General features: G+C 42.2%; 1 protein-coding gene across 11 annotated transcripts in view; it reads left to right on the top strand.

Annotated features, from left to right (window-relative positions):
- Positions 1 to 24,370, top strand: part of CACNA1G (calcium voltage-gated channel subunit alpha1 G) — a 338,489-nt gene that overhangs the window by 193,128 nt on the left and 120,991 nt on the right. For 7 of the 11 annotated variants that reach the window (XM_075845567.1, XM_075845563.1, XM_075845562.1 and 4 more), the window contains exons 11-14: positions 8,680 to 8,865; positions 14,383 to 14,497; positions 14,583 to 14,738; positions 16,751 to 16,765. In XM_075845567.1, coding sequence (XP_075701682.1) covers positions 8,680 to 8,865; positions 14,383 to 14,497; positions 14,583 to 14,738; positions 16,751 to 16,765 — 472 coding nt within the window. The remainder of the gene's footprint in view (positions 1 to 8,679; positions 8,866 to 14,382; positions 14,498 to 14,582; positions 14,739 to 16,750; positions 16,766 to 24,370) is intronic. The other 4 variants (XM_075845569.1, XM_075845564.1, XM_075845566.1 and 1 more) reach the window with 1 other exon arrangement.

The following is a 24,370-nucleotide window of genomic DNA, read 5'->3' as shown; positions in this document are numbered from 1 at the left end:
TCACAAATAGCGTTAAAGTCACCACACATAATCAGGAGACCCTTCTTAATGGCATTTATTTTCCGCAATAATTTGTTCAGAAATCTATGTTCGTTGCTATTTGGAGCATACAGATTCACTATAGTATATTCTATCGAGTTAACAGAACAGTGGAGTATAATATATCTACTCAGGGAGTCTATTACCGAATGATGGACTGTGACAGTAAGAGTGTTGCGAAAGGCAATGAGGACTCCCCTTTTTAGGAAAGGAGGAGTGAAGGATGGTGGGGAAGTCCCTGTGTTTCAGCCTTGGTGGACCCTTACTGGATATGTGCATCTCCTGTATACAAGCTATATCGCAGTGTTGCTGAAACATTTCTTGCTACATGGTGGATCTTTTAAAAGGGCTGTTAAGGCCTTTGACATTTAGGGATACGATTTTAAGGGCCATTAGGCAGTATTAGGGAGGTATGCTCCGTATATGTGGGAATTAGGAAATATGGAGAGAGTTTACCAATCCTATAAGCATCATGAGGTCTCAACATAGTCCTAGGTGATCTAAGAGCAGTATGTATCAAGGTGAGCACATCTTTACAGAAAAATTGTAACACAAACATTACCACACCGTAGTGCTCTGGTATCAAATTGAACCAATAGTTCGGGGGAAAAAGAACTATCTGAAGTTCCCGTACAGAACAATACTTGGTACTCGTTACTCACTCAGAAGTATTGTAAGAAAAGTAGCAAAGAATCAGGTGCCACCGACTACATCCCAATCTTTGTTCAGGCGGCGGAATGGGGAGCTAGCCCTGGGAGTGGATGTCAAGTTTAACACTTGTATATTCCAGCTCTTTAGTAGGTTAATTCCTATATCAGGAGAGGAAACAACATGGTTAGCACCTGCACGATTGATCAAAACTTAGTAGGGAATCCCCATCTATATGCAATTGCATATTTGCGTAGTGGAGCAGTGATACCTGCCATGTCCTGTCTGGCTTGAAGATTCGCAAGTGATAGGTCCGCGAAGTGCTTAATGTTGGCATACGGTGCTGGAAGTGGTTGATATTTCCTCGCCTTTTCCATAAGGCAGTCTTTGGGGGTGAAAAACGTATAACGCACTAGAACATCTCTGGGTATTGAGTCCGGAAGGTTTTTGGGCTTAGGGACCCTATGAGCTCTATCAGTTCATAATCAGCACAAGACGGAAGCATACGCTGGGTAAATTGTTGCAGGTAGGATTTGAGATCTGCGTTAGGTATATTTTCCGGTATCCCTCGGAATTTGATGTTGTTTCTCTGAATCGTGTCTTCATAGTTCACAATTTTAGCTTGCAGCTTGGAGAATTTGTCCTCCAGAGAGTTATGTGAGTCCACCACCGCATTATGAGCTGATGCAAAGGAGTCCATTTTGTCTTCCACATGGGAGACCCTGTCCCCCAGATCTGAAATTGTTGTTTGAAACGGCAATATAATTTGAGAGAAGTCCTTGTGGAGGGAGCTTCTTAATGCAAGAAGCATGGCCTTGAGGGCGGTTTCAGACACCATCTTGTCAGACATCTGGAACGTGGAGAAAGTGTCCGGGATATCCGGAGATTAAGTATTATCAGCCGTATCATTAGGTACAGAAAGTCTCTGCCGCTGTTTCACTGGGCTTGTGACTGGTGATTGTGGGCCACTAGGAGAGGAGGCAGGAGACACATCTGCCACTATCAGTGCGGGCCCGTGCGAAGGTGAGATCGGCTTCCCCCGATTGGGCCAAGGCAGATCAGCCACACCATCGGAGGACGTCGGTGAGTTCCACTCTCCGTTCAGGGATAATTGGCTAATCTGTAGGGTAGTGGGGGTTTTATTTGACTGCGCCGGCATACCTATAAGGCCGTTCGTACACCTCTGGGATGAAGAAGGGCGTTCCCGCCCCTGTGAAGCGTGTGATGGAGAGTCGGCGGCGCCATCTTTGGTCTCGCCGTCGGAAAAGAAAAAGTGTTCCAGGGGTCTGGTGGACCCAAATTTCTGGGCCTTTTCACTGCACATCTGGTCAGACAGCATTCCCCTTGTCAGGGAAATAGTTTGGCAGCTGGCAGTCGCTTTGAAATAGCTGAGCTAGCTCCGATGTACCAGAGCTCAGAGCTTATGCAGCTATCCGGTCTGCGGTCAAAGCCATGCCCCCGTCACTGTGTATTTTAACACAGTGACCGCTTGCCTCTTCGTCGAAAGTATACAAAAGTTTGTGGGAAGCACTTGCTTTCCATGACATCTACTTGTGACAAATGTTAGGAAGGGGTTAATTGTTTGTGCTTTGCTCTGGGTAGTAGTTAGTTGGTTCTGAGGTCCAGTTGAAAGTCTGCTCCGGATCTTAAACACCTACATGTGAGCACCATGTCAATATTCAAGACATTATATAATCAGACTTCCCTTTTATTTCTGTATGAGTAACAGATGTTATGCCTTCGGCTTGTTTCTCACTCACGTACAGTATATACCATCTGATGTGCTGTATACTGACTCAGGCAGCTCTGACCTTGTTTATCTGCCTGCCATGTTGATCTTGAGTCAGCCACATCTATAAAACAGCACTCTCTGTCCCTGTACTTGCATGCCAACATTAAACTTGAGTATCTTGCAATGACCTTAGTCTGTATATAACTATCCTAAGCCAGTCAATGATATAAACATTTTTCCAGAAAAATTATAAACCATCCAATATTTTCTTTTTTTGGATCAGCACAGCATTGTTTCAAAATACCCAAGTGTCCCATAAACAAAATAATTGAATGTAATGATGCAAATGATTATGTTACATAGTTACATAGTTCATACGGTTGAAAAAAGACACATGTCCATCAAGTTCAACCAAGGGATGGGAAAGGGAAGGAAAACATTTCTACACATTGGATCTAATATTTGTTTGTTCTAGGAAATTATCTAAGCCTTTTTTGCAGCATCTCCTGTCCCTGCTGTGACCAGCTCCTGCAGTGACAATTCCATAGATTCACAGTTCTCACAGTAAAGAAGACTTGTCGCCTCCGCAGGTTGAACCTTTTTTTTTCCAGACGGAGGGAGTGCCCCCTTGTTTTTTTAGGGGGTTTTACATGGAACAGATTTTCACTATATTTCTTGTATGTGCCATTAATATATTTATATAAATTAATCATGTCCCCCCTTAGTCGTGTTTTTTCAAGGCTAAATAGGTTTAGTTATTTTAATCTTTCCTCATAACTTAGATTCTCCATGCCCCTTATTAGCTTTGTTGCTCTTCTTTGTATTTTTTCCAACTCCGGGGCATCCTTTCTATGAACTGAAGCCCAGAACTGGACTGCATATTCTAGATGAGGCCTTACTAATGCTTTGTAAAGTGGTAATATTACATCCCTGTCCCGCGAGTCCATGCCTCTTTTAATACACGACAATATCTTGCTGGCCTTTGAAGCAGCTGATTGACATTGTGCTGTTATTTAGTTTATGATTTACAAGTACACCCAGATCCTTCTCAACAAGTGTCTCCCCCAGTATAGCTCCCCCTAGGACATATGATGGAGGCAGATTGTTGGTACCCAGATGCATAACTTTACATTTATCTACATTAAACTTTATTTGCCAAGTGGATGCCAAACACTTAGGCCTTATTTACACGAACGTGTTTCACGCGCGCCGCACGGATCTATGTAAGTGAATGGGGCCATTCAGACATTCTGTGTTTTTCACGCAGCGTGTGTCTGCTGCGTGAAACTCACTTCATGTCCTTTACTTTAGCGTTCACGCGCAGCACACGAACGCACTTCCGTGTGCTGCGTGTGATTCGCGCAACAGTTGTTCAAGAAATGAAGGGAAAAATAAAACCACCTCCTTCATTTCATTTTCTAAACATCAAAACCGCGTGTCATAAAGATGCCATAGGCGCGAAAATCACGCAGCCACGCACCAAACACTGATGACACACGGAACTGCAACGTGTAAAAAACGCAGCGGTTTTTGCGCGCGCAAAACGCACACGTTCCTGTAAATAGCGCATTAGTGTGTCCAAATCAGCTTGTAATTTATGAACATCTTCCATAGACTGAACATTACTACATAGCTTGGTGTCATCTGCAAAAATAGAAACAGCACTATTAATCCCATCCTCTATATCATAAATAAATAAGTTGAATAATAGTGGTCCCAGCACTGAACCCTGGGGTACACCACTTATTACCGGGGACCATCCAGAGTAGGAATCATTGACCACAACTCTCTTGATACGATCCTTGAGCCAATTCTCAATCCAATTACAAACTATACTTTCTAAACCTATAGTCCTTAATTTACCCATTAGACGTCTATGAGGGACAGTGTCAAATGCCTTTGCAAAGTCCAAAAACACTATATCCACAGCGGCCCCTCTGTCTAGGCTTCTGCTCACCTCTTCATAAAACTTCTGTCCTTAGTAAAACCATGCTGGCTGTCACTTATAATACTATTTATTGTCACATAATTCTGTATATAGTCCCTCAAAAGCCCCTCAAACATTTTCCCCACGATGGATGCTAAGCTTACTGGTCTATAATTACCCGGGGAAGACCTAGAGCCCTTTTTGAAAATAGGGACCACATTTTCCCTGCGCCAGACCAATACGTCGATGCTTGATAACATAATGGGAATTCACAAACATGTCCCTGAGGGTATGTTCACACGGCGGGGGTCCGTAACGGCTGAAATTACGGGGATGTTTCAGCCTGAAAACATCCCCGTAATTTCAGCCGTACCGGCATGTGCAGGCGCTTGAACGCCGCGTCAATTACGGCCGTAATTAGCGCTGCTATTCATTGGAGTCAATGAATAGCGGCTCCAATTACGGCCAAAGAAGTGACAGGTCACTTCTTCTACGCGGGCGTCTATTTACGCGCCGTCATTTGACAGCGGCGCGTAAATATACGCCTCGTGTGAACAGACAAACGTCTGCCCATTGCTTTCAATGGGCAGATGTTTGTCAGCGCTATTGAGGCGCTATTTTCAGACGTAATTCGGGGCAAAAACGCCCAAATTACGTCCGTAAATAGGCCGTGTGAACATACCCTAACAGTAAATACTTGTTCACATATCGTCACATAGCCAAATGCATGTCAGAATTAACAATCAATAAAATCGCAGTTTTGCAGCAAGTAACAGTGGTAAAACGTGCGGTTTTCGCGTGATTCTCGGATCAGCATTGTGTTTGGGCAGAAGTCTATGGGCCTTTACTGTACTACTGTACCTATGTAGTCTATCAATTTTATACAGAGCGCTCCAAAAAAATTTTCTCTCAGATTTATGTCAGAAAAAAATTGTCATGTTTCATTGGATTTCGTATAACAGATATATTGTCTTGCAGGAACTTTGTTTATCATCACACAGGCTCTGTGCACATGGCTCTGCCATCTGGATGAGCATTTCCTCAATAAAGCAAAAATACACCCAGTAAGGCCCCATGCACACGACCGTAATTTTGATCTGCAAATACAGATCCGTAGTTGCGGATCAAAATACTGATCCATTAATTTCTATGGCCCACAGACACCTTCCCGTATATATTTACAGGAAGGTTACCCTTGATTTTGCAAACCGTGCTCCTATACTTTATAATGGGAGCACGGCCCGCAAATGTGAGTGACAGTCCGCGGACAGCAGTGCCTGTCATCACGGACCGTGCACAAGACTACAACCGTGTGCGGGGGGCCTAAATGATGAGTCTATTTTTGTCAAGTTGTCTAAAAGTGTGTTCAACTGTCTCTTATTTATAGCTTTAATCGCTTGTTGAGTAACAGTTAATATGTGATCCATTATAACGTCTACAAGGATTGTCACCCATCTTTATTAGACTCCTAAATTAAAAATCTGTTTAGTTACGCAATTGTATATGCCTTTCTCCAAAATTGATGCATAAGGCCGCTTTTGAACTTCCTTAATACTGCTTAATTGGCTTATTTTAGCGTCCATATTATGACCACAACAACGGGATATCCCACAGTTCAGCTGAACCAAAATTAGACCACCATAGAGCTCTTGGACCCTATGGTGATTAAGTTTGGTTTAGAATGGAAAAGAATAGAAAATGGGCGGACACCACACCAGCCGGAGAGTGTAAGCGGTATGTGAACAAACACGAATGCGCACAGAATGTACAAAATATTGAATTAGTCTTTAACCCCTTCCTGCATATGGGAGTAACTGTACGACCATTTTAACCGTGCCTTAACGGAAATGGGCGTACAGTTACACCCAGAGGTAATATACAGCCGAAATCCTGATGCAATGGCAGAGCTCACAGTTATTTCCCATCGCCGCCGTCTATCCCCTTAATCGCCACGGTCAATAGTGACCGTGGCATCTGAGTGGTAGACACAGAGTGAAAGGGCTCCCTCTGAACTCCATTGGGCCCTGCGTGATCGCGAGGTGTCGATGCTTGCTATGGCAACCGGAAAGCCTAACAGTGGCTTCCTGGCTGGCCATGTACGGAAGCCTATTAGGTCCTGCATAAGGCAGGACCTAATAGACTGTCAGTTGAAACATAAAAGTTACACTACACTGCATTACAGTGCAGTGTATTGTACAGGGGATCCGAAGATCAGGCCTTCAAGTACCCAAGTAAGTGTAAAAAAAAAAAAAAATGTTTTAGAAAAATAAATTGATGAAAGTTTTAAGTACTAAAAATAAGAATTGCCCTATTTCCCTGATCAAGTGCTTTATAATTAGAAAAAAATGAAATTATGAAAAAAAACTATTCATAATAGGTATCGCCGTGTTCGGAATGGCCTGAATTATAAAAATATCATATTATTTATCCCGCATGGTGAACACCGTAAATAAATAAAACAAAAAATAATGGCAGAATTTACTTTTTTGGTCATTTTGTCTCCGAAAAATGGAATAAAAAGTGGGGAAAAACGCAAGTACCCCAAAATGGTACCAATAAAAATCTTCTCACCTCACAAAAAATGGAATAAAAACTGATCAAAAAATTGCAAGTACCTCAAAATGACACTAATAAAAACCACATCTTGTCCCATGTAAATCGAGCCCTCACACAGCTCGTCAACGGAAAAATAAAAAGTTATGACTCTTTGAACGCAATGATGCAAAACGACGGCCTAGACTAATTTATATGTGCAGCAGTTTTTCACCTAAAACCCCACGTCATCATTTGCTAGGCCCCACAGGTGGACAATGATGCAGCGGAGACAATGATATTTTAGGCAATTTATGCAACAAAATCTGCCATCTTAGGCCGGGTAAAAATCACGCAGCGTATCCGACCTGGAACCCGCAGCACCTTCCGTCTGAAAAATCGCACCACCTTGTGGTGTGGTTTCTTGGACGGAATTTCCGCTGCATAAAAAAGCGCTTATACTTACCCCCTCCCTCCTTTGATGTCCGCTCTGGCCTCCTTCGATGACGTTGCAGGCCATGTAAGGCCTTATTCAGACAAACGGGATATATGTCCGTGCAGCGCGCGTGATTTTCACGCGCGGCGCACGGACCTATATTAGTCTATGGGGCCGTGCAGACATCTGCGTGATTTTTACTCAGCGTGAGTCTGCTGAAAAAAAGTCACGACATGTCCGTTCTTTGGGCGTTTTTCGTGCATCACGCACCCATTGAAATCAATGGGTGCGTGAAAACCACGCATGTCACACGGAAACACTTCCGTGCGAACTGCGTGATTCGCGCAACAGCTGTCAAAAGGATTTATGAAAACATCCAAACGGAGTGTCATAATGATGGCGGCTGCGTGAAAAGCACGCAGCCGCGCATCATATGCTGAGGCCACACAGAGCTGTTAAGTGCATTTTGCGCACGCAAAATGCTGCGTTTTTTGCGTGTGCAAGACGCACACGCTCGTGTGAATCCAGCCTAACGCTGCAGCGTGTGATTGGTTGCAGCGGTCACATGGGTCATCCCAGGAGGCCAGACTGCAGGGAGAAGGAGAGCGTTCTGGGTAAGTAGATTTTTTTTTTTTTTCAGAGTTTAGATTTTTGCAGCATAATCACTGCGATTACGCTGCAAAAGTCGCAACACTTGGCTTTCTGTTACGGGTTTTGCATCCCCATCGAATTTAATGGGGTAAAGCTGCAACGGAAAATCAACAAAACGCAGCAGTCTAATGAATTGACATAAAATTCCGCACTGCAGGTCAATTTATTAACGTTTATGCTGCATTTTCTTTCCGCAGCGTGGGCATGAGATTTACTAAATCTCATCCACTTAGGCTGCTACAGTAAATACTGCGCAATTTCCGCACACTATTCCGTTGCGGAAATTTTGCAGCGTTTATGCTTTCTGGGAACCCGGCCTTATATTGGTTTGCATTTTTTAATGTTCATTTTGTTTATGTGAGGGAACCCTTAGTAGAAATATAACGCTAGGCTAGAGTGCGGTTCACATATAGTGCATGTGTTTGTCTACAAGTCCGGATAAATCCAGGATTAACCCTGTTTGGGCATTACATAAATTAGTTCCTTTTTGGCTCACTAGATTCATTTGATTGCAGTGCCATGGATTAGCTCATTGGAAACACACAAGTCATTAGGAGAAAAAATGGTTTGTGTTGTAGAATAAACTGGAAAATAGATAGCGCCTTAATGAAAGTCTAATGAATTCCAATAAATATGCTGTTTTTGCCTTTTCCTTATTGTTTTTTATTATTAAAAAATGTTTGTTAAATAATCAACTACGTTATTTTTCTGCAGCATCTGGGAAATCAGTGGACAGCAGGGTGGTGGTCTCTCTGTACTGAGAACTTTCCGTCTCATGAGAGTACTGAAGTTAGTGCGCTTCATGCCAGCACTGCAGCGCCAGCTTGTGGTATTAATGAAGACAATGGACAATGTTGCCACGTTTTGCATGCTGTTGATGCTTTTTATCTTCATATTCAGGTAAACATGATAAGGTTTTTATTTTGACAGACCTTGGGGATATAAAATTAAACTTGTTGTGTTAAAAATTACAAATTATGAATGAATCAAAGGGCGGGTTCACACATAGCGGAATTTCACTTAAATTCCGCTGCGGACACTCCGCAGCGTTAATCCGCAGCGGAGCCGTTTCTCCATTGACTTTCACTTTAATTTAGCAGTGTTCGTTTACACGATGCGTACAATTCCGCTGCGGAGCATAGGCTGCGGAGCGGAATTTGGTGTCCGCAGCATGCTCTGTCTGTTGCGGAGCAGTGGCGGACTCATGGCGGAATTTCTCCATTGACTTCAATGGAGATTCAAAGTTCCGCAATGAAGTCCGCAGCTGTCATGCACATGTTATGTGTGCTGCGGATGCGTCTTGCTTTTTTAACTTGACATTTCTTCATTCTGGCTGGACCTAGGTATTTCTAGGTCTACAGCCAGACTGAGGAAGTCAATGGGGCTCCCGTAATGACGGGAGCGTTGCTAGGAGACGTCAGTAAATAGTCACTGTCCAGGGTGCTGAAAGAGTTAAGCGATCGGCAGTAACTGTTTCTGCACCCGGGACAGTGACTACCGATCTCAATATAGATGTATCTGTAAAAAAACATATAAGTTCATACTTACCGAGAACTCCCTGGGTCTGTCTCCAGTCCGGCCTCCCAGGATGACGATTCAGTGTAAGTGACGGCTGCAGCCAATCACAGGCCAAGCACAGGCTGCAGCGGTCACATGGACTGGCGCGTCATCCAGGGAGGTCGGGCTGGATGCCGAAAGAGGGACGCGTCACCAAGACAACGGCCGGTAAGTATGAAAGTCGTTTACTTTCACTAGGGAAAGTGCTGTCCCTTCTCTCTATCCTGCACTGATAGGGAGAAGGGAAGCACTTTTCCCGCAGTCCGCAGCAGCTAGTCCGCATCAATGTACTGCACATTTTGTGCAGATCCGCAGCAGAATCTGCAACGCAGATTCTGTGCGGCATGGATGCGGACAGTTGCGGAGGAATTCCGCCATGTGTGGTCATGCCCAAATAGATAGTGAGATAGATTTTCCCAACATGACGATAACGACAGCTCAATCATACAATTTTGTTAGTTGAATATTATAAGGACAGGTTTTCACCTTCTGGATGTAAATAAGAATATTTTCATTCACTGACAGCAAGCAGAGATCTGAAAATGGTAGGAATCGAAACACAAAGAAACAAACAAACTTTTCATTATGCAATGAATGAGCTGTATTTACAATATGTACTTAGAATATCACTATAAGGGCTTATTCAGGCGAACGTGGGGAAACTCAGGGGAACGTGGGAAAAACGCCCGGTTTTCATGTCCGCCTTGCCCCCGTGCGGGTCCTGTTTTCACGGATCCCCGTTTTCAACGTTCGTATGAATAAGCCCTTAGGCCTCATGGACACTTCAGTGAAAAGCTTCAGTGTGCTATCCGTTTTTTTAACGGATAGCACACTGACCCAATCATTTCTATAGGGCCATGTACACTTCCGGTTTTTTTTTACGGAGCCTTGTGGCCGTTCCTGTCTGTTTTTGACGGAACAGTCTCGGCCGTTCCATACATTTTGCCCGTTGGAACAATAGACTGCACACAAAAGCCATCTGTGTACGGTCTGTGTTTCATGGCTCCGTCCAGTGGCGTAACTACCGCTGTAGCAGCCATAGCGGCTGCTACGGGGCCGCAGCATGAGGGGGCCCGTGCCGCCCGCCGGCACGGGCCCCCCCTCCCATGGACAGAGGCTCCGCTAGCAGCCGCTATGGCTGCTACAGCGTGACGCCACTGAAGGGGTTGTTCCTACAAAAGACATGCATCCCCTATCCATAGGATAGGGGATACATGTGGGATCGCTGGGACGCCCAGCGATACGGAGAACAGGGGACCCAAAGTCCCTCGAAGTTCTCCATGACAAACCTCAGACTTCCGGAGTCTGTCGGCAGCTCCACAGAAATGAATTGTGCCCCGGTCGCGCTTGTGCGCATGCGTGACCAGCGCTCCTTTCATTTTTATTGAACTGCGCAGACCCCGAAAGTCCGAGGTTTGTCATGGAAGAACTTCGGGGGACTTTCGGTCCCCCGTTCTCCTTATCGCTGCCAGCGATCACACATGCATGTCTTTTGTACGACAAACTATAGGCCGTTTTTTTTGGGGGGGGGGGGCTTGGGGACTGCATGGCGTTACCTACAGGGGGGGATTAGGGCTGTATGGCGTTATCTCAAGGGGGGATTTGGGGCTGTATGACGTTATCTACAGGGGGAGGGCTGTATGGCGTTATCTACAGGGGGAGCTGTATGGCGTTTCCTACAGGGGGGGTTAGGGCTGTATGGCGTTATCTCAGGGGGGGATTTGGGGCTGTATGACGTTATATACAGGGGAGTACTGTATGGCGTTATTTACAGGGGAGGGCTGTATGGCGTTATCTACAGGGGAGGGCTGTATGATGTTATCTACAGGGGGAGGGCTGTATGGCGTTATCTACAGGCGAGGGCTGAATGGCATTATCTACAGGGGGAGCACTGTATGGCGTTATCTACAGGGGGGCTGTATGGCGTTGTCTACAGAGGAGGGCTGTATGGCGTTATCTACAGGGAGGCTCCCTGGCGTTATCTACAGGGGGAGGGCTGTATGGCGTTATCTACAGGGGGGGCTGTATGGTGTTATCTACAGGGGGCGCTGTATGGCGTTATCTACAGGGGGAGGGCTGTATGACGTTATCTACAGGGGGAGGGCTGTATGGCGTTATCTACAAGGGGGCTGTATGACGTTATCTACAAGGGGGCTGTATGATGTTATCTACAAGGGGCTGTATGGTGCTATCTATAGGGGGCGCTGTGTGGCGGAATCTATAGGGAGGCACTATCTACAAGGGGGGGTTGTGTGATACCCAGAGGAGAGGGGGCCCCAGTCAAAAGTTTGCTATGGGGCCCAGTCTTTCCTAGTTACGCCCCTGGATCCGTCATTAACGCCAGTACGACGACCAACAAATGTGTGCATGATCCCTAAGAACTGATTTAGTAGACTAACCTAGAGGCAGCGGCTGTGATCTAGGGGCATTTCAGACACCGTTCCCCTGGGGGTCTGTGATACAATCCACCTCTAGTAAGCTTCTAGTAAGTATTTTCTGATGTTTGAAAGGGGCAGGAAGAAAAGGTATATTACCTGTCGTCATTCGTGGGTAGGTTAGAATTCTTGGTGCGCATTGGTGAGGAAGGGGGGTAATATTCTCTGCAGTCTGGTGGGAGAAATTTTGGGTGTATCCCTGGTGTACTTTAGGGAAGGGGAAGTTTATTGACATCCAGTGGAAAGGGGTTAGATAAAACTCCCTGGTGTCTGGAGGGAAGTGAGTTTAGTTCATTTCCTTTGGTTTCAAGAGGGAAAAAGTAGATAGGTTGGAGTTCATCTAGTTGGGTACAGGATGTCCATTGGGAAGGTGGGTAAGATAATGGAAGCCAGGTTTGTTTATTTGTATCCATTAATGAAATATTGTTAATTGTTGAAACTTATTGTACAATATTTCACTCTTGATCTCCCAAGTGCAATCAGAATCATATTTCTTTAATGCCACCACTGTCTACGGATGTATTCACACGGTGCCTGCGGTTTTGCACTGTTTGAATACACCCTACTTCATCTGTTTCCTCACCGTCAACTGTATCATTTGCAATCATAATTTGTGTGGCATATATGTTATCTCCATTATAACATGTAAAACTATTATTTCTTGGAAAAGAGAATTAAAAGGGTTTTTCAGTTTTATTAAAATAACATGTCCACAGTATCATGTCCCCATAGGGAGCCCGACACACTATAATCCCACCATAGTGGCCTCCACACAGTATAATGCCCCCATAGGGACCCCCTCACACTATAATGCCCCCATAGTGGCCTCTACACAGTATAATGCCCCCATAGTGACCCCCACACCGTATAATGCCCCAAAGCTGCCCCCCACACAGTAGCATGTCCCCATAGAGGCCTCCACACAGTTTAATACCCACATAGTGGCCATTCGCACAGTATAATGCCACCATATCTGCCCCACGCACAGTATAATGCCTCTTTAGTGCCTCCCCACACAGTATAATGCCTCTAAAGCTGCCCTCACAGTATAATGCCCCATAGTTGCCCCCACACAGTATAATGCCCACATAGCTGCCCCCACACAGTATAATGCCCCCATAACTGCCCCCACACAGTATAATTTCACAATAGCTGCCCCACACAGTATAATTCCCCCATAGCTGCCCCAGGCAGTATAATTCCCCCGTAGCTGCCCTAACACAGTGTAATGCCCACATAACTGCCCTACACAGTATAATGCCCATATAGCTGCCCCCACACAGTATAATGCCCCTATAGTGCCTCTCCACACATTATAATGCCCCCATAGATGTCCCCCCACAGTATAATGCTCCTATAGTGCCTTCCCACACCGTATAATGCCCCCTTAGCTGCCCACACACAGTATAATGCCCCTATAGTGCCTTCCCACACCATATAATGTCCCCTTGGCTGCCCTCACATAGTATAATGCCCACATAGCTGCCCCCATACAGTATAATGCCCCTATAGTGCCTCCCTACACCTTATAATGCCCCCTTAGCTTCCCTCACACAGTATAATGCCCACATAGCTGCCCTCTATACAGTATAATGCCCCTATAGTGCCTCCCCACACAGTATAATGCCCCATAGCTGCCCCACACAGTATAATGCCTACATTGCTTTGCTGCCCCTCACACAGTATTCTGCCCCCACGCAGTGTAATGATTGGGAGGTATGATGCATCATTGTCCAGGTTGTTTAGCACACAGAGCATTGCATAGACTGGATATAATTGTATCCACTTCTCAGTTGAGAACAGTACTAGCTATGTACATGTGTGTAACCTCTGAATGTAAACAAGAATGTTTTCATTCACTGAAAATGTTGAGGAATTGAAACATAAAGTATATTAGAATGTTGTTTTATTTTAAAATAACCTGAAAACCTTTTTAAAGGCTATGTACACCTTTGAAAACGTTGTTGTTTTTTTTAATAAAAAATGTGTATCAGTGTATTTGGTGCAACTTTCTAATTCGTTTTTATTAAAAACAATTTTTACATTTTGAGATATAGCTGCTTTGTATCCTGTATACAGAACAGCTGTATCTAGTGCTGAAACCTGTATCTGTCAGGTCCGCGGGACTGACGGGTTCAGTGTCAGCTGTTACCGATCACATCTAAGTTCATAACTGACAGATACAGGTCTCAGCACAAGATACAGCTGCTCTGTACATAGGATACAAAGCAGCTTTATCTCAAAAAGTTAAAATAATTTTTAAGAAAAACTAATTAGAAAGTTGCACCAACACACTGATACACATTTTTATTAAAAAAACAACAACGTTTTCAAAGGTGAACATTGCCTTTAATTGTGCGAAAAAGCTATACAATCGAGAACTATAATGTTTGATAGCCTAATATTGTTTTTTGATATTTGCCAGCATTCTAGGAATGCACCTTTTTGGCTGCAAATTTGCATCAGAAAAGGATGGAGACACGCTTCCAGATAGGAAGAATTTTGACTCTCTTCTTTGGGCTACAGTGACTGTATTCCAGGTATTGTATGTTCGATATGTACAAAAGTGCACACAGTGAATTTTACTACTTAACATAATTGTAATAATCTGATTGGTCAATCTAGATTTTAACACAGGAAGACTGGAATAAAGTTCTTTACAACGGAATGGCCTCAACGTCTTCATGGGCAGCACTTTACTTTATTGCACTGATGACTTTTGGAAACTATGTCTTATTCAACCTGTTGGTGGCTATTCTTGTTGAAGGATTTCAGACTGAGGTAATATTTCATATCAATCTGCTGTGTATCTGTTTTCTAATCAGGGGCAAAAGACGGGTATAGTAACAAAACAAAGATACAAGCCATAATTAAGAATATAAACAAGTGATTCAAAGGGGTATTTACACTGCAAAAACAAAAAGAACAATTCGATTTTTTTTTTTATATATTTTTTATTGGGATTTTTCTTTTTTTTAAATCACAAAATAATAGAATGACAACAGGTTCAGTTAACACAGCGTTTTTTTTTGGCGCTAATTTTGACACAGAAAGCGCCAAAAAATGACACAAATTCCCCCACTCATTGACTCTGTCGGGAGGCAGAGGCATTTTTTCCCCAGGTGGCTTTAGACCACTTGCCGAAAAGAAGGCGGCATGCTCTTTCTTGGAGCAGTTTAACCTTCCATTGAAATTAATGGCAGGCAGAAAAAAAACATCCATGCGGTCTTTGAATTGGATTAATTTTTCGAAACTGCAAAAAATCTCGGCAAAAAAACTCTGGCATTTTAAAATCTTACTCAAACTCTAGAAGGATTTGTTTGAAGTACATAGAAAAGCAGTAGACATTATAGAAACACATCTCAACATACTATTTTGTCTGGCATCACTCGAGTATACAGTTAAAGAACAGCAAATAAATAATAAGACATAGAACATGTTACTTATAATGCTATTTTACTATTCCCCACCATTAAAGGCTATGTATACCTTTGAAAGGAATTTATTTTTAATAAAAAGTTCAAACAGTGTGATTGGTTCAACTTTATAAATAGTTTTTCTTAAAAATTATTTTAGCTTTTTGAGATACAGCTGCTCTCTATATTGTATACAGAGCAGCTGTATCGTTCTCTATAACCTGAATCCGTTAGTCCCGCGGACGGGTTCAGTGTCAGAGGGTCCTGCGTGTCTCTGAGATGCAGGATCGACCTGTAATCTATCACATCTAAGTTATGAACTTATATGTGATTGATAAAAGGTGGATCCACGCAGGACCCACTGTCACTGAACCCGCTAGTCTAGCGGACCTGACGGATACAGGTCATAGCGAAAGATACAGCTGCTCTGTATACAGAATATAAAGCAGCTGTATCTGAAGAAGTAAAAATAATTTTTAATAAAAAATAATTATAAAGTTGAACCAATCACACTGTTTGACCTTTTTATTAAAAAAAATAATTCCCTTCAAAAGGTTTACATATCCTTCAAAGCCTATGTAAACCTTTGAACAGTTTATTTTTAATAAAACAATTTATCATGGTATGTTTTTACTTTCTTTTTATTAAAAAAAATTTACTTTTTGAGATGCAGTTTATATGTATCCTGGACACATATGGAGCTGTATCTTGCGCTCAAACCTGAATCCGTGAGGTCAGCGGGACTGACGGCTTTAGTGACAGTGGGTGTCGCGTGTCTCTGACACGCAGGATCCACCTGTTATATTCCTGATCTCTTCGGTGACAGCGGCTCCTGCGTGTTGCCGACACACATAGGATCCAGCTGTTACTAATCAGTTCTAAATTTGTGAACTCAGATGTGATCCACAACAGGGGGATCCTGCGTGTCAAGAGACACGCGAGACACGCTCTCACCGAAGCCGTCAGTCCCGCTGACCTTACAGATCTGGGTTTGAACGCGAGATACAGCTTCTGTGTATTCAAGATACATAGAAGCTGTATCTCAAAAAGTTATTTTTTTAGAAAAATTAAAAACTTGTTTAAAATACCATGATAAACTGTTTTATTTAAAGGAGTTTTCCAGCCAGTAAAAATTTATGGCCTATCTTCAGGATAGGCCATCAATAGCTTATGGGTCAAGGTTCGACTCCCGGGACCCCCGCCGATCAGCTATTCATGGCCTATCCTGCGGATAGGCCATCAATTGTTACTGGCTGGAAAACTCCTTTAAGAAAAAAAACTTGTTCAATTCACATTTTTTATGTTCATCCATTGGTTCTGCATAAAATTTACATTTGAAATATTTCTGTCTTGCTTTTTTGCTATGCTTTGCAACAGTCCCCTCCAAGAGATGTAAGTGGACATTCAAATATAAATAATAATAAACTGGTGCATGGAAGGGGCTGTATCATAATAAAGTTTTAGCAAGTATATGAGGATGTGCTGAAAAATCAGACATAGTCCATGGACTGTGCTGCTGTTTCTGGCGGGGGGGGGGGGGGGGGGGATGGGGACCCTTTTTGCTAGTGTCATACAACTCCAACTAATCTCTTTTGGCAGAAAACCATCTCACAGTACATGGTGGTTTTTTTATGCCCATAAACGTCAAATTTTGTCTTATTAGACCATCTTATCTTTTCCCACCTGTTTTCAGAGAGAGCACCAGGAGAACTGAATAGTAGTTACAGAAACAGCGTAGCTTGCATACTACGCTGCTTCCGTAACTGCCATTCACTACAATGGGACTTACAGAAACAGCGTAGCTCAGTGAGCTACGCTGTTTCCTTCTTTATGGTCGGAATTCATCTGCTTCAGCCGCAACACAGAGAGGTAGAACGAGTTTTAGGAGGCCTCGTTCTAGAGATAGGTGCGGGTCCCAGAGGTGGGACGCGCATCTATCTGACATTTATGACATACCCTGTGGATATGTTATAAATGTCCCTCGTGGGAAAACCCCTTTATGTATGTTGTCTCTGGAATATGAGAGGGAGGAGTCACAAGAATAATAAGAGTTAGCGGGTTGGTATATACAGTGACCATGATTGGCCTGCAACTCCGTTATATCAGAAACATGGCAAACAATGATAACTTTCTGTTAGTGATTTCGGATGAAGGAGAGGTCTGCAGCATAAGCGGCTAAGGGAAAGACCCCACAAGGGTGCTGTACATGAGAATCTAAGTGCACTGTTCAGTTTTAACTTTTCACAGGAGGTACGCAAGACTTGGCACAAAGCTGAAACCTTTTTTTAATGTTTGTTTATATATATATATATATATATATATATATATATATATATATATATACACGCACACATACCTACACGCACACATACATACATACATACATACATACATACATACATATATATATATATATATATATATATATATATATATATATATAATTCGAGTTAATATTCCAATAATTCTCAGAGCTGTTTTTTTTAATGTGTCCAATCTTGTATTTTATTTATAGACAACACAGACCATACAGGTTACCCCCAAGAAGTTTTTCACTGTGTACTTTATAAATAGCGCTGGTTGTTCTGCTAATCTGAGTCCTATCACATTCACATTTAAATTCAGTTTTCACCAAGTGGTAAATTATTTTGTGCTGAGCGTATGGAAACGTCAGCCGCAGCTTATACAATAGACAGTAACTGTTTATCATAACAACAAGAACTATTACTTATTCAATTCATCATTCCTTTCCATGGCATCATTACTTATTTTTTATGCTTTTATATTCCACAAAGACTTCATGTTTTATAAATTAGACCAGTTTTGGTGTATATTTTATTTGAATTGTTTACATTTACTGTGAAGTGTAATTTATAGGAATGGTGAGAAAATCTCTTAGCTGTGTGCACATTATATTTCTAGACATTTACTGCTTTGTACATTACAGAAAGAATGTATGTGTGTGTGTATATATATATATATATATATATATATATATATATAAAATTTTATTTTTTATTTTTTTAAGTATTTTTTTTATTTTTCCATTTAAATTTGCAAAACAAATATCATATAATTGTTATTATATATATTATACATTATAACAAAATACCTGCCACACACATTATACAAAAATAACCACACACCCCCACACTCCCACTTCAGCAGCCAGCGAAAAAAAAATATTTCAATAAATGATCAGCGGGGGTCCTGGGAGCTATCAGCTATTGATGGCCTATATTAAGGATAGGCCATCAATTTTTACTGGCTGGAAAACCCTTTTTTAAAACTCCCCCCTACATCTTTCAGGTAAAAACATTAGGTTTTTCTGCTGCCACTAGAGGGTGCTCACTTCATTTTGACTTATTATTGAGTTCAAGAGGACATGCAATTCAGTGAGCTCTCCCTGGCTGCAGACGGATGGCATTTTATCATATAACTCTAAGGCTGTGTGAGGGGAGCAGGGATTTGGAGCTTTGTATTAGAAAAACAGAGCACTGAGCACTGTAAAGAATTCTGGACCTTTGTAGGTTACATAGTTACATGGTTAGTATGGTTGAAAAAAGACACATGTCCATCAACTTCAACCAAGAGATGGGAAAAGGGAAGGGAAAAATGTCTACAATTTACAAATTATCTAACCCTTTTTTAAAGCCATCTACTGTCCCTGCTGTGACCATTCCATTTTTTCTCCAGAAGGAGGGAGTGCCCCCTTGTTTTTTGAGGGGGTTTTACATGGAACAGGATTTCACCATATTTTTTGTATGTGCCATTCATATATTTATATAAGTTAATCATGCCCCCCCCCCCCACTTAGTTGTCTCTTTTCAAGGCTAAATAGGTTTAATTCTACTAATCTTTCCTCATAACGTAGATTCTCCATGCCCTTTATTAGTTTCAATGCTCTTCTTTGTATTTTTTCCAACTCCAGGGCATCCTTTCTATGAACTGGAGCCCAGAACTGAACTGCATATTCTAGATGAGGCCTCACTAATGCTTTGTAAAGTGGTAATATTACATCCCTGTCCCGCGAGTCCATGCCTCTTGCTGGCCTTTGAAGCAGCTGATTGACATTGCATGCTGTTATTTAGTTTATGGTCTACAAGTACACCCAGATCCTTCTCAACAAGTGACTCCCCCAGTGTAGCTCCCCCTAGAACATATGATGCGTGCAGGTTGTTGGTATCCAGATGCATAACTTTACATTAATCTACATTAAACTTCATATGCCCAAACACTTAGTGTGTTCAAATCAGCTTGCAATTTACGAACATCTCCTATAGACTGAACATTACTACATAGCTTGGTTTCATCTGCAAAAATAGAAATAGTGCTATTAATCCCATCCTCTATATCATTAATAAATAAGTTAAATAATAGTGGTCCCAGCATAACTAAACTAAGCTCTTTTAGAACTCTAGGGTGTAACCCATCTGGTCCCGGGGCCTTGTGCACATATATTTTATTTATCTTAGCCTGGACCATATCTACATTCAGCCAATTCAGTATATCAACTGATATATTAACAGCACTGGCACTGGCTACATCAGCTGCTCTTTCTTCTGTTGTATATACAGAGCTGAAGAACCCATTTAGTAACTCTGCCTTCTCTTGATCCCCTGTCACCAACTCCCCATTACCACTATCTAGGGGTCCTACATGTTCAGACCTTGGCTTTTGTCCATTTACATACTTAAAGAATTTTTTGTGATTTGTTTTACTATCTTTGGCCTCCTACCTTTCATTTTGTATTTTTGCTGATTTTATTACTTTTTTGCAGATTTTATTAAGCTCTTTATAATTTACAAAGGCTACAGATGTACCCTCGGATTAGTATTTTTCAAATGCCCTTTTTTTTGTCATGTATTGCCCTATTTACAGAAGGTGTAAGCCATGTGGGGTTTAATTTTAGTCGTTTATACTTTTTACCTATAGGAATACATTTTGCACTATAATTACACAAAGTAGATTTTAAGATCTCCCATTTATCATTTGTACCATTATTTGACATTAGTTCTTCTCAGTCTATAACCTGAATTGCAGCCCTCATCCAGGGGAAATTGGCCTTAAAATTAAGTGTTTTTGCCTGTGTTTGTTTCTTACAGTATATGTAAAATATAACTATATTGTGATCACTGTTACCGAGGTTTTCACGAACATTGACATTCCCAACAAGCTCTGCATTATTAGAAATGACCAGATCCAACATTGCTTCACCTCTAGTCGGGTCTTCCACAAACTGGCCCATAAAACTTTCCTGCAACAGGTTGAGGAAATTTCTCCTCTTTGCAGTTGAAGCCGAACCATGACACCAATTAATATCCCGGAAATTAAAATCTCTCATTATCACTACAGTACCCGCCTGTGCAGCCCACTCCATCTGTTTATATAGCTGACCTTCCATCTCCTCAGTTACTTTGGGGGGTCTATAGATTACACCAAAAGTAATTTTTTCAGTGTTTACCTCCCTTTGTGATACCACCCACAAGGTTTCAATCTCCTCACAATCTTCACCCACTATTGTCTCTTTCACACTCGCCTTCATATCACTTCCCACATACAGACATACACCACCGCCTTCATATCACTTCTCACATACAGACATACACCACCACCTTCATATCACTTCTCACATACAAACATACACCACCGCCTTCATATCACTTCTCACATACAGACATACACCACCGCCTTTCCTATTTGTCCTGTCTTTCCGAAACAGTGTAAAACCCTGTAGATTTACAGCCCAGTCGTGTGAAGAGTCTAGCCATGTTTCAGCAACACCAACTATATCAATATGTTCCTCCAGTACCAAGGCCTCTAGCTCCCCCACTTTGCTTGCTAGACTTCTGGCATTTGTGAACATACACTTTAACTTGCATTTAAATTTTTCACTTTCAGTATCAGAAATGTGATTATTTTACATTATTTGGGCATTTTTATTTTCATTGCTGTTTTATAACAAAATGATCTCCTTATCCTGTTGCCTAATATTCTCCCCACAGTCTATTTCTTACCCCCCACCAATATAGTCTCACCCCTCTCTAACCTAACTACCCCCTTTATTTTCTACATTGACCTCCCTCCTTATCCCTAGTTTAAATACTCCGCCACCCCAGCTAGAATTCTATCTCCAGCACAGCGGACCCCCTTCCATTTAGGTGCAAATCATCTGCAGAATACAGTTTGTACCCCAATGAAAAGTCAGACCAGCGCTCTAGGAACCCAAAGCCATCTCCTTTACACCAAGACTTCAGCCATGCATTTAACTCCCTGAGTTCCCGCTGTCTTTCCTGTGATGCACATGGCACAGGGAGTATTCCTGAGAATACTACCTTGGAGGTCCTTCCCTTCCGCTTGTAGCCTAGTTCTTTAAAATTATTCTTAAGGCTCCTCCACCTACCATGTATTCTATCATTGGTACCCACATGGACCACGACAGCAGGATCATCACCAGCCCCTCCCAGTAATTTATCCAGCCATTCCACCACATGCCGAACCCTGGCACCAGAGAGTTAGCGAGGCGGTCTTGGCATCAGATTATTCTATCAATCTTCCTGATTATAGAATCCCCTACAACTACTAATTGTCTTGGCTTACCTGCATTACCATCCCGCCGACTACTAGCTGGGCTTTTCTCCCGGCTGTTAGGCAGAGCAGTATCCACTGGGGCTGCCATTTGAGACTGACACCCTCTCATCATCACCCAACTTGGCAATTTTGCTTGGAATATCAGAAAAAGGATTGGCCTTCCTTGTCTTGGATCCCTTTCTACTTCCCCTAACTACATTAACCCAGCTACTTGCCTGATTCTGGTTAAATGCAATGAAACTATTAGGTACACTTTCATGCTATAGGCTACCACAGTAAATCTCTTCACAATCCTAAACCTCAAAATAATAACCATTTAATTATATTATTATACAATATTAAAGCAGATCTGTCATTAGACTATGATGCCTTATGTAAGAGCAGTCTAGTGTGTGGAGAGGTCCGCTCTCCTATTAGCCCAAATGGTACAACAAAATACATAGTCATAGTTATGGGTTCGAGCACTTCCCCCGTCCCTCTTTATCAGTGATTGATGGCTGGTGGCTGCTGTCTGTGCAGACTGTCAATCACTGCTGAGAGGGGAGTGTGAGGCAGGGGGAGCGCTCGGACTGTATTCTTTGATAACTTCTATTAGCCAAACAGCTCAATATTTTATAGTGCCGTTTTAGTTAATAGGAGAGCGAGCCTATCCCCACACTGTGCTGCCCTGACATAAGGCAGCATAGTCTGATCCACTTTAAGTGTTAACAACCAAACTACCATAATCCACAATGGATATTAATATTAAAAGAGACACTGGGTATTACCTGCTAAACCACCAGGAATATTACATAAATACAATAATTAACCAAAAACCTATCCCTATGTAAAAATGTTCTCATGTAGTTAACGTAGAAATTTGGCACAGGGAGTACAGTGACATCTTGTCATCTCCACCATGGGTGCTTTTGAATTTAGAAACCCCACTTTATTGATGGATACTTAAATGGACACTAACTTTTCAAACAACTTATGCTAATCTAATAGTATACCTAATATAGATCAACGTTGTAATTTAATTACTGTTAAAATATAGTTGTTTTATCCATGCAAATTCAGTGTGAAGATACTGCCACTAGGTGTCTCCCTTCCTATAATCTGCTGTCCACCCCCTGTTGTCAAGCATAGTTCTTTCCCGGTTACAGACGGGCTGCAGAAGGTGGAGTTGTGTCACTTCACTGTCTGCCTATAGAAGTCTATGGAGAGGGGAGGTGAGCAGGAGGAGGGACTATAGAAAGGACAGTCACACAGACACGCTGCATACAAGTTTATGGAGAAGGGAGGGGTGAGCAGGGAGAGAAAGCAGGAGCAGAGTGAGAAAGAAATAGGCCATTGGTAAGATTTCTACATTACCACAGTGCTGGATTCTCAGGTACACTGCTCATTACTGTTGTATAATCTCCTCTATGCTGCTGCAGCTTCTATATGTGTGATAGATAGAGATATGAGAACAGGATTCTCAGCTACACTGGTCTGTAGTGCTGTAAAATCTCCATGCTGCAGCTTCTATATATATATATATATATATATATATATGTGTGTGTGTGTGTGATAGATAGAGATAGGAGAGCAGAATTGTCCTTTTCTATGTGTACAGTGTATAGAAGACATGATAGCGGTTAGGCGCCGCCCACTAGCTCAGACAACTGAGAACTAGAGAGAGAGCCTGCAGAGGAGAAAACTGCTAAAAAAAATGCAGAATACAAGTCATATAATGGCCAGAAATAGTGTTATTCCTCATGTACACACATATTAAAGCCTATTCTGAAAAGTGACCGGAAAAGTTAGGTACGCTTTATATTTAAGGGGGTTATCCAATTTGGACGAACCATAAGCACAAAACAAGTCCCCTCACAATTACCTGGTTATAGGGGTCCCAGTTCCGGGAAGTTTCCATGAAGTCTTTTCCTTGCAGCATTAGGGCATGATTAGATCTGCGTTTGGTATTGTTCTGCTCCGTCAGTGGAGTAGATCAACAAAAATGCCGGAAGCGTAGGCTCCGTTGAAGAGACAACCAGTGCTCGAGGAAACCCATTGACTTTAATAGGTTCAGTCGGGTTTCCGTCGGGATGTCTACGGATTTACCGGAAAAAGTAGCGCAGCATGTTTCTTGCAATTTTGGCAGAATCTGCGACAGATGCCCCTAACGGAGCCTCCAACGCAGATGTGAACAGGGTCTTACCCAGTGCCAAATAAAATGAAGCCAGTACAAGAATTTTATTACAAGATGAGAGGAGTGCATGTGTAGATTTTTTCCAATACTTTTAAAGTGAGCATTAGCATATATGAATACCTATAATCAATCCGATACGTTGGCAATTTGTAAAATAAATTAAGAATTAAAACTGCTCATTAATTCGTTAGACTGATAACAACAACCAATTTTACTATACATGAACAGAACTA

The sequence above is a fragment of the Rhinoderma darwinii genome, chromosome 13, assembly GCF_050947455.1.
Source record: "Rhinoderma darwinii isolate aRhiDar2 chromosome 13, aRhiDar2.hap1, whole genome shotgun sequence".
Taxonomy (NCBI): Eukaryota; Metazoa; Chordata; class Amphibia; order Anura; family Rhinodermatidae; genus Rhinoderma; species Rhinoderma darwinii.
This window is presented reverse-complemented; position numbering and strand designations above follow the sequence as displayed.